The sequence below is a fragment of the Sminthopsis crassicaudata genome, chromosome 2, assembly GCF_048593235.1.
Source record: "Sminthopsis crassicaudata isolate SCR6 chromosome 2, ASM4859323v1, whole genome shotgun sequence".
NCBI classification, from domain to species: domain Eukaryota; kingdom Metazoa; phylum Chordata; class Mammalia; order Dasyuromorphia; family Dasyuridae; genus Sminthopsis; species Sminthopsis crassicaudata.
Genome location: NC_133618.1, coordinates 513,890,690 through 513,902,084, shown reverse-complemented (window position 1 = coordinate 513,902,084; position 11,395 = coordinate 513,890,690). Strand labels below are relative to the sequence as shown.

The following is an 11,395-nucleotide window of genomic DNA, read 5'->3' as shown; positions in this document are numbered from 1 at the left end:
TTTTCAAAAAACATTTTTATTTTATTCATGACACATATTAAAAAAAAAAAACAAAAAACTCCTCCCACCCCTGGAAATACCTAAAAAAATAAACAAAATCCCCAAACCCTCCCTCCATCCCATTCCCACTTCCTCCCACCCCTCCAAAACCAAATTAAAACAAAGAAAAAAAAAAGGAAAAAAGAAAAAAGAAAAAATACCCAACCCCCACCCCCCCAAAACAAGGTGGTGCATTTCCCCAGGGGGAAGGGGAGTTTACACTGGAGCCGCTGGGAGCGGAACGGAGTTCTTCCGGCTACAGAAACCTGCAAAGAAAGACACTCAAAACAGAAACAGAAACACAAACGGAAACAAAATAGATCACCAGGGAATCTCTGGAGGGTCAGGAGAAGTAGTCCCAGGGATGAGGGACAGGGAGCCAGGAAGAGGGGAGCGGGGAAGGGGGTAATTGGCAGGATAAGAGGCAGGCAGGAAGGAGAACAGGGAAGAGATGGAGGGAGGGTAACAAGCAGAACAGTTTTGTGTCCTTATATACCCTTAGGTAAAACCTTTCCCACCATCCTGCCCCCACCCCTGAGCAGCCCCAGTGGGTGAAGTGAGGAGAGGAGGCAGGGAAGAAAAGGGTAGGGAACAGTTTTCGAAGTCGAGACTTGTCCATGTCGAACCCCCAGAGTGAATGAGCAGCCCCCTGTCCCATTCCCCGGGGGGCCCTTCCCCTGACCAGACCCTCAGAAGCAGGTCCCTCCTCAGCAGTTAGTTATGGGATTCTCCCCCCTTCCACAGTATATCTTTTTTTTTAAAAATATTTTTTTTCCATCAAGGTCATCTTCTGTTTTTCTTTTTTTTTTAATTCTTTTTTTTCCTTCTTTCCTTTTTTTCCTCTCTCTCCTCCTAATACACACTTTTTTGTTTTTTTTTTTTTGTTTGTGTTTTTTTTTTGTGTTTTTTGTTTTTTTTTTTTTTAGTAAGGGGAATACCATGACGTCGCTCTAGCCCGGCCCCTAGAAAAAAGAAGGAGAGTTGGGTGTAAACATAGTTAATGGACATCTCAGTACAACCCCCTCCCGTGATCCTATTGGTCCAATTCTAGTTCCTATCTAAGGTACAAGTTTTTCACTACTAATATCTAAAATCCCACCAGAGGGCACAAGTTAGCAGCAGAATGGAAGTTATCTGGATGATGGAAAGAAACTACACTCAGAGTGTATGTCCCATGGGGAGAGAGAAAAAAAAAACTATTCTACCTATGCCAGGGTTTGTTTTCAACCCTCCCCAAAAGCACACTGTTGCCCATGACAGGTATTATAACCACCAGTCCTTTTCTTAACTCTCCAGGGATCAGAAAAAGTAGCTCTTTCGAAAAGTTAGAGGTTTATACTACCTAACATTCCCTACATATTAAGAAGATTAAAATAAAGGAACCTTTAGGTTCTAAAAACAAGCATCCAGACACTAAGAAAATGATAATTCCTAAAACCCTGACAAAAGCTAGTAAAGATAACCTTCATAAGTCATCCATGATGGAGAGATCCAAACTAACTGGCATTTTCCAATCCTTCCCCACCCCTGAGAAAAAAAAAAAAAAACACCTTACCCCCTCTTTCCTCCCACCTTCCTAAGGACAGTGACACCTGGTTCTGCTCAGCCTTTGATGTTTTCGAAACCCTCTTGCTAGTAAGTTTGTAGTGCTACCAATAACTAAGAAGGAGAAGCCTCTGAAGTAGACTGGGATCCTCTCCTTAGCCCCAGGTACTGACTGGGGTTCTTTAAGTTAAGCTTGCCCTTTAACTACCATCACACACAGGTAAGGACTGAAGCTCCTCTAGGGAGTGAGGGCTTGAGCCAGATGAGAAGCAGGGTTTAAGAGTCATGGGGAAGGAGAGAGGAGCAGCCCATCTATCCTGACCTGTAGACTCGGCCCCGAGGTCTGCTGTTGAAGCCACTATAGAATCGAGAGCGTGAACTACTGTAGTTAGTAGCCCTGGCACGATATCGAGCACGTGGAAAACCCCGATCTGTGGTGCTGATCCCCGGCCGATTGGTCCGTTTTGGTATCACCTTGAGCAAATTGAAAATAGTTAAGGTAAGGCAAATACTCCAAATCAGCATGGAACACTCACATATACGGATAGCACTTACTTTGATCTGTCTTCCTCTGAAAAGAGAATCATCCAAGGCCATCGACGTCCTCACTGAATCTTTATCTGAAAATTCTATGTATGCAAACCTGGGAAAGGGGAGAAAACAAAAATAAACTTATACTTTTTCCTACATTTATTTTCCTACAGTTTTCTATACATAATTATCTCCCTATATACACTTATACCAGGGTTAGTTTAACATGTCAGCTCCCTAACGGAAGGCCATATGATCTACCTTACCTTATTCTGGCCTAAATAAATATATAATAAGCATTTGTGTAAAACACACCATGCTAATCCTAGAGATACAACTGCAAAAAAGAATTAATGCACGCCCTCAAGTTTCTTACATTCAACAATAATAAAGCCTGGATTTGTGATTTTCCCTGGTATAAGGAACACTCAATCCAGGTTGGCAATTTCTCTGCAATGTGTAGTCTTAAGAGAGTTGACTAAAATACTGAAAAGTTAAGTGACTTTCCCTATGTCAGAGGCAGAATTTAAATTTAATATGCTTTAAGGCCAACTCTATAAAGCCGCCTCTCCACATTCAACTAAGTACCAAATATAACACATATACTACCTGACTTTAAATTTGATGAAATGAGCGTTAACCTGTGACTCTACCATATCTTCCCCATGCTTACCCCTTAGGATGGCCACTGAATTTGTCACAAAGGATTGTAACTCGATTAACTGAACCACAACCATGGAAGTGTGCCTCCAGCTCTTCTGCTGTTGCACCATAGTCCACCTAAGCAGAAAAGACAAATTTCACTGATAGGGCAAACACAATCCAAGACCACATTGGCTGTTGTTGGTCTAGCATTGAGGTGGGGGTGGGAAAGATGAAGGGAAAGAAGAATCCTTAAATCATCTAGACACTAACAAAAGGCAAGCTAACTACAAAGTCAGAACTATTCCTTTTTCTGACCAATCCCAGGTCTTTTCCTTTGCAATTCACTTAGTTTCTTCGTCTACAAATTACAGGGGAGCTGGACTAAATGACGTTGGAGGAGTGCCCAGTTAAAAATCCAACAATTTATACTATACCTCCCACTCTCACCCTAAAGCTAAATCCCAAGTAACCACTTTTCTTGAAGATCAACTTCATTAGATCCTTTTCTAGGAAAAAACTAATACTTACATTGCCCACATAGATGGATCGAGCATCAGCCTCCATCTTCTCCTCAATGGACATGATCACTGGGCCAGCTATAAAACAAAAGACAGGAATTTTTCTTTTCTACTCTACCCTCATAAAATCTCCCATTCTTTAATATACCTCAACAGAAAGTAACCTGTCTCACATCCTGAAAAAGGGTAAACTTAAGAGGAGTGATACAGTGAAAAGGAATTAGAGCCCTGCTATTATCTACCTATATGACTGTCTTCAAGTTCCTTCACCTCTGAGGGCCTCAAGTTTCCTAATAAGACACTTGAATTAAATGACCTCTAAGATGCTCTCCAATTCTTAATTATTACAAACTTACCATTCTTCTCTTAGCACTTAAAGATTCTACCAAATTTAAGCATTAAAGAACTGACATCACTGAAAATTTCTGCTTAAATTGAGGGGGAGGGGGGAGAAGAGAAATGAAACCAGAATCTGTGTATTGTTGGTAATCAAGGCAGGGTCACTAACTTGAAGAGAAAAGGAAACATGACACATGGGACATTAACGCCCTCTCCAAAACCACGGTTCCTAGCAAGGTCACCAGAGAAAGATCTTTCCAACTCTCTCCCATCAGCGGTGCTTCCCTCTCCTTCGGGCCCGGGTCTTCCCCAGCGCTCACCATTGCCTGGGGGTGGGCTCATGTTCATCTGTTTCTCCACCTCGTTCTGAAGCTCCTTCAATTTCTCGGCCTCTTCCTCCATCTCCCTTACTCGGGCTTTGATCGCCTCCAGCTCCTGGAATGGGTGGGGTAGGAGATCGGGGCTTAGAGGAAACATGGAGGGGCCTTCCTGACTTCTCCGGCCACGGAGACTGCCCGAACCAAGGGCTAGACCCCCTCCCCCTCGGGAAGCCCCTTCGGCCCTCTCCACTCTCACCCCTCCTCCCCCGCCCCCGCCTCCGCCTCCGCCTCGGCCCGGGACGGGCCCCACCGCGTCCAGGCTCCGGCTCTGGCCTGGGCCCTAGCCTTAGCCTCCCGCCCGCCGCCGCCGCCAGCCAGCCAGCCAGCCAGCCAGCCAGGACTCGGAGTCCCGTCCCGTCCCGCCCAGCTCCGCGTAATTCTCCGCCCACGACCCGCCCGACCCCTCCCCCCGCCGGCCGCCGCCGCCACGGCGGCCCCTAGCCCGCCGGCCCTTCCCCCATGACCCCGACCTCCCGCCCGAGCACTCCTCACCGGGTCCTCGATAGCGCCGTCCCCCGGGTCGCCCTCGACCAGGCCCGGCTCTTCCTCCTCCTCCTGACTGCCAGGGGCTCCTGCGCCGGGCCCAGGGCCGGAGGCTCCCGGGGGGGCGCGGGGCCGGGGCGGCTCCTCCTCGGGCTCGGGTTCTGGCTCGGGCTCTAGCAGCAATTCCTCTGGCTCCAGCTCCTCCGCCTCCAGCCCGTTCCCGTAGTCCCCCGCGCCGCCCGGGGCCCCCTCCCCGGGCTCCCCCCCGGCCCCGGGCACAAGATGGCGCCGCCGCCCCGGCCCGGAGCCTCGACCGCCCGCAGCCCCCGCTGCTGCTGCCGCCGCCGCCGCCGCCGCCATAGCCGCTCAGACTGGGGCCCGCCGCCCGGCGATTGGAGAGCCGCGCCGGCCACGCTGGGGGCTCATTAGCCAAGGAGCCTGCCCGTCACCAGTCGCTCGGAGTCCATTGGGTAGAATTACTTGGCAATCAAATAAGATCACGCCTCTAAGGCGGGGTAGCTAGCCAAATCCTCGAATCTCGGTAAGGGAAACTTGCCTGTCAGTCAACGTCGGTCCCGCCTTCTCCCGTCATTAGGTAACAATCCTGCCACGCTGTGACGCCATCCCTGCCTCTCTCTCCCTATGGGCCGCGCCCCCTCTCGGCACTCATGCTGTCGTGCGATGCGATTGGTCACTAACTACGAAAGGCGGAACGGAACCTCACGCACACCGCCCCACAACCTTATCCGAAGCTTGGTTGCCCATTGGTCCCAGAGGTTCGAAGGGCCCCCAACCTAGGTTACAACACATGACCGCTTCAGCCAAACGGACTGCCAAAGTCAGAGCACGGGACCTTAGGTCATATGATCGAGTTCTGAGGATGCCGCCATCTTGCTTTCTTCAGTCACTCCGAAAGCAAGTGAACCCTGAGAAGGGAAAGATGTATCTTTCCCGAGGGTAGACTGCTAGAATAGGAGCGTTTGTATTTTGTTTCACGAACCACAATATTCCATTCAGGATTCGACTTGCATTCAAGAGTGACTGCTTCACCCCTTCTCTCCTGACTTTTCCCAAGGTCTGTTGCTCTCTATACTTCCAGAAACCTCTCCTATAAACATGAAGCAGAAACCAGCACACCAACTCAGCCTGGCCCTCGTCCCTGAAGAGCTGCCACATTTCCACTTTGAGAGAGTAAGGAATACATTCCTTAAAAAGGACTGTAGGCTACCTGACTGTGGGAAACACTATTTGGCTTTCCTGTGGTTCAAGATTCATCTTGACATTGATAAAAAGGGGAGATGGCCAAGTTCCAACATCTTGCCATAGAAACATATGGGCTTTACAACGCTACGCTAGTAGATTTAATTTGAAACCTTACTCTCTAAAACTTCATAAATAGCAACTCCTTTTTTCCACTCTCCATTCCCCGTCAAGATCCCTAACTTCGAGGCGGACATCACTGCTTTGGCAATACTAAACCAGATTATCAATCTATTTATTGGGGTTACAGTGTGTTTTACCTTCACAATATGTCTATCCTACTCAAGTCTTACTGCAGGGCAGCAGATCAGGGGTTCTCAAATACTGTACCAACAGAGTACAGGCACTAGCAGATCTAAATAAAGTAGAAAAGCTTTTTAGAAGAGGCCAAACATCTGGCTATGGTCAGCCACAGATAAACCTCTAGCCAAGTTTGAAGAGGCTGGTTACCAGAAAGTTGACCTCACCTAATCTTATAAAAATGATATAGATGAAAAGGAATAAATTAAAGATTAAATCACTCATATCATTCAAAAAGTTCATCAAAGTAGCATAGCTAATTGATTCAGAGTATCTATCTAATAAGTGCTTGATTGACTCATACCTTGAAAGAAGAATCAAACTGACATTGGCTATAGGCTTGGCTAAGGACCCAAACAGTCTAAAACAAAGGAGTTCACATATAAGTCATACAATGAAAGTGGAAATGCATTGCTATTGTATTAATTGATACACTCTAAAGAGTTTAATTAATTTGGAGATACTTTTACTCATCGCTCCATATTAAAGTTTCTATCAGAGATAAATATTATGAACGCACCGAATGTATGGTACTACAACCTTAAAAGAAACTGTTTTTAGGTGTAGTCAGTACCATATGAAAAACCTTCAAATAGCAATCACTTGCCTATTAGATTACAAGACCCTTAAATGTAAGGACTATTTTGTTTCACATTTGTACTCCCACAGCTTCTAGCACATTTTGTGACTTAACAAATTAATTAAACATTTAATGGAGAGAAATAAACACTATTTCTGGATCAAGTAAAAAGGTTCTGAGATAGTAGAAAGGTGAGAGTTGAACTACTGGAAATAAGACTGCTCAGATGTATGGTGAGAAGCTGTTGTAAGCAACAGTTTTAAAACTGGGGAGAGAGCAAGAGCAGGCAGATGGTCAAGATGGAGTAGAGGAAAAATGTAGGACTTGGCTGGAATCTGAAGTTTGGGGGAATAGATGAGAGGAGGCAAAAGAACTCCAGATGGATACTAGCTGTTCTCTTGTTCTTTGGAGAACAGAACACAAGTAAATTTTCTGAAACTGCAACAAAAGGCAGTCAAGATAAATAAAAGGATTCCCAAATTTATAGTGAGGACTGTTTGGAGCTGGGGGAGGGTAATACAATATATTACATAAAGCCTGGAATCTTGTTGCCTGAAAAGTTTTTGTAAATAACGATTTTTGTCAGAAATGGGTTTTGAAAAAGCCTTGCTCAGAAGCAGAGGATTAGCTCATATGTAAAATGATTAGGATCCACTAATTAAGGAAATTAGAGAAGGTACAAAAGCTGTTTTTTTTTTTTTCCATAACTATTAAATCTAAAACAAATGACAGTCTTTTTTAAAACTTGTGAATTCATAAAGAATTGTGATTTCATTGATAAGGATAACTCCCAAATGAGAAAACTCCAACCAATGCAAATAAGCAACTGTTCTGAAAACTATAGTCTCAAAAGAGTTCCCTGGACCATTGAGGGTTGGCTGACTTGCCCAAAGTCACAAAGAAAGTATGCATAAGAAATCAGATATGAACCAAATTCTTTCTGATTCAGTCAGCTCTATCTGGGATAGCACACTCTGACTTTAATCAGGCAAAATTAATCTCCCAAATGAAGTTTAAAGCCTGAGAACCATAGTTGGGATGTGGAGGGAGATGGCAGGGAAGGAGAGGATGATACAGAAAAGTACGGAAAAGGTCAGGATTGCCACATATATTCTTGCTTAGGTTCTTATTATCAGAGAAATATTGGCTTAGGTCATGTGGATGGAAGCAGAGGCTCTTATGTTAATTCTTTATTAGAAACTCCCCAAGTTCCCACATCCCTCCTAGCTTAATTTCTACTCCTAAAAAAAATACACAGAAAGGTGATTGGAATGAGGCCAGTATCCACCCACCCCATCCTTCCAGTTGTAAATGCAGAAGTCACAAACCCTGTTCAGTCCTCATTAAACTTCTGGATTTTATTTAATACGACCATTACATATTACACAAAAATAAAAGTCAAATTAACCCAGTATTTATAAATTATTAAATAAAAATACATGAATATATATTTATATTTATAGAGCTTTTTTCTTTTCTTCTAAACTAACCAAATCCGTTCTCGCATTGTTTTCTGACTTGAAAAAGAAAAATAATGTATGTCCTGGCAGAAGTGGGGAGTGGGATAAGCACTCTCAGGACCTAGCTGCCCCATCTCCACTCCTCCCATGGCCTAAGCAAAGCCTCCCACTTGCCCCTATGGGCTCTTGGGAGCAAAAAACACTCCTCCCAGCCTCTCCACCAAGTTTACCCTTTTGAAAATGGCAATTAAATGTGTTTCCCCCTACTTTTAATGAAATGGACTTAAAAACAGGGAGTCACACTCAGCCTGCTTGGCTAAGAGACAACCCCCAGGAACTGAATAGCCCCAAATAGAAAAGTCCCTGGTTTTCTGAAGGAAAGATCTTAGGGGTTTCCACTGCCCCCAGAAAGAGTGTCTGGCCAAAACTGCCCATTGTGGTCCCAATGCAGCCATGCTTCTAGAGACCAAGTCTGAGCATCCTCCCCTTTAAACCAATAACCCCTGCCCCTCCATCCAGGAGCAGGAGCCTCTTAGCAGTGCGTTTTTTGTCCTTCTGACCATGGTTCCTGGTACCCCTGTTAGTAAAGACCCAGAAGGGAGCTAACAGAGGCCACAGGTTAGGAGTCTGTGGTAGAGGGTGGGGGAAAGAGCTGTGTTGTAAGGGTAGAGGAACATAAGCTCCAATTGTGAGCTGTTAGTTGGTCTGGGTTTGTCACTGTTAAGTCAGTGTTAACTGTCCTCCTCTCCTTGCTAATCACTTGTAACTGACTCAGTGCTTTATGGCTCATGATACCATCTCACCCAGTACAGTCTCAGCAGAATGTCTGTCATCTCCCCTACAAATTCCTCTTAAGGAACACAGCTTTCAAAAGCAAAAGTTTGGATTAAACACCTGAGGCCAAGATTGGTCCCACATTCTAGAGCAGCGCAACTAAGTTGCCACATTCTGGGACCAAGTAAAAGTCTCTACCCAGAAGAGCCAACTGTGTTCTAGATGAGCAAATCAGTGCTCTGGATCACAGGCAGGGTTCTAGAGCACAGCATATCTGGAGTCAGCATTTAAGAGCAGCAATTTTAGCACCTTGGAAAGTGCAGCAGCAAGGTCTGGCTCAGGGCCATGCATCCAGAGGAAAGAAGAGTTCCTTCCTTCAAAGAAAGAGTTATTTCTGGATCCATATGTGGGTTACAGAAATCCAGCATTCTCACACTAAGAGATGCAGACAGTTAACACCCATGCAACCAGCCTAGCTTCAAAGCATACATAAATGTTTCTAGATCATGGTATGCACTCTAGAACCCATATACCTGGCCTTTGATCTAGCAGCAGCAATGCCCACCACATGGAATGGGTTGGCTTCTAGAGTAAACCCTACCCCCACCCCTGAGTTCAGAGCTGGGAATGTCCCTCTCAAGGCATATAGACTCAGTTTCACTGAGGCTTAGTGTTTAGTACACAGAGCTAGGTTCTGGATCAACATTTGTATTCATACTTTCAAAAAGGGAAATTTCAACCCCAATTTAGTGTTTAAATTTGGGTAGAGAGGTCCCAGAGATAGGGAACCTTTCCAGGCACCACTGCATCCCACTGGAAAAAGGGGGACAGATGATTAAAATGTCCTTCCCTCCCAAAGCTCCTTAGTTCTGCTTTGACCAGAGCCCTAGAAGGGGCAACAGCAAGTGCTAAAGGCATGGAGAAGGGACTAATGAGGGAAGTGAGGACAACTACAAAACTGAGCCATTTCAACTAGCATACTCTGCCCTCTTCCTTCAAATTCTGCTTACTACTTTCTGCAGAACAGCCTCAAAATTCTCAGTCTATAGTTCCCTACCTCTTACCCCCTACCCCTAGCACTGGGGCAACCAAGGGGAGATCTAACTCCTCTTGTTCATTGCTAGGGAAAGTTATTTTTCCTTGAGGAAGAATTCCATCACCACACCAGGTATACAAAGCTCACAAGTGCATACATACACACACATCCAAGCACCCCACTTAAAACACCCACTTCTCACTGCAAACTGAGAACCCCAGGGTACCCACAGTCATTCCAAAGATCCTAAAACTTTCTCCCCAAATCTTACCTATCCAATGAAGACTTCATCTCTCATATATTTTTACTGTACTCCCTCAAAAAGTCCATCACCACCTAGGGTTACAAATCCCAAATTCCCTAGAGGATGATCTCCTCTCCACACTGCTCAATTTATGGGCATTCCCTTCTAAAACCCACCCAGTCCTGGCTCCAATCCTGCTGTGACTCCCCCAGTCTTGAACACAATGACTTTCCAGATGTGTCTTCCACATTTCTTTGGCTCAACCTTCCAAACTCCTGCCTGACATACAGAGTTCACTTATTTCCCCCCCAAACCCTCCCCACCTCCCCCAGTGCATCCCCTTTTATCCCTGTCCCTTCCCCATTCATCCATCCCACCTCTCCCAAGGGGTTCTCTCCATTCTACCCTACTCTCTCCTTCCCACAGCCACTCTAGACCCAACACTGGGTTGAGTTCTCACTTGCTGGCAAAGAAGGCCCCCACAGTCACCAAAGCCCCCAGTGCCACAGCCCCTGTTAGCACTGTACGCACTGAGGCCCAGTTCCCCTCCCGCAGACGCCTTGCCTCCTCCAGGGCCCCATCCCCGTACAGAGCCGTGAATTCCGCCTGTGGGAGAGAAGGGAAGTGGGGAAGAGAAAAAGGAGAAGGAAGAAAGGGATGTTAGGAGAGGAGATGGAGAGAAGGGGAGGGGAAGAATTCCAGTTCCATCTATACTGTAGTTGTATCCCATGTCCCAGCTCCAGCCTTGCTTGGTGTCCCTCACAAATACCTTGCTAAAATTCTCTGCTTCAAGTGTACCCCATATCTTTTTTCTTTGCAAAAAAAAAAAAATCCTTTTCAAAATTAACTTCTTACGCAGATTTCTCAACCTAACTCTATACCACTCTGGCCACAGCTCTTCCATATCCCTTCAGGATTTATATTTAAACTTCAACATGAACTACCTTAGACCTCTCTTCCTTACATGTATTACTTATACTTTTTTCATGTGTATTTATTATGTTTTTATATTTTCCCAGAGTGCACAGAACTTCATACTGTATACAGTAGTAACTCCATAAATGTAGACTAACATTACCTCTCCACCTAGATGGCCTAACTCCACCCAAACTGTTGCTCTTCCCCCACACCCTAGATTTACCATGCAACACCAATGTATTCCTATCCCATCAGAGACCAGCCTCCCCATCACAACTGTTTCCCCTCCCCAAGTGAGGCAAGCTTTTCTGGGGAATGTGCAGTTTATATTAGAAAAGGGAAG

The 11,395-nt window shown here is 45.5% G+C and overlaps 1 protein-coding gene across 5 annotated transcripts in view; it reads right to left on the bottom strand.

The window, feature by feature from the left end:
• Positions 1–11,395, bottom strand: part of PABPN1 (poly(A) binding protein nuclear 1) — a 16,724-nt gene continuing 5,329 nt past the window's right edge. For 4 of the 5 annotated variants that reach the window (XM_074294280.1, XM_074294281.1, XM_074294277.1 and 1 more), the window contains exon 4: positions 7,796–10,740. In XM_074294280.1, coding sequence (XP_074150381.1) covers positions 10,591–10,740 — 150 coding nt within the window. In that variant the 3' untranslated portion in view covers positions 7,796–10,590. Of the gene's footprint in view, positions 1,002–1,906; positions 2,059–2,139; positions 2,228–2,788; positions 2,896–3,288; positions 3,357–3,937; positions 4,053–4,489; positions 10,741–11,395 lie in introns of those variants that run through there. The other variant, XM_074294276.1, reaches the window with a different exon arrangement.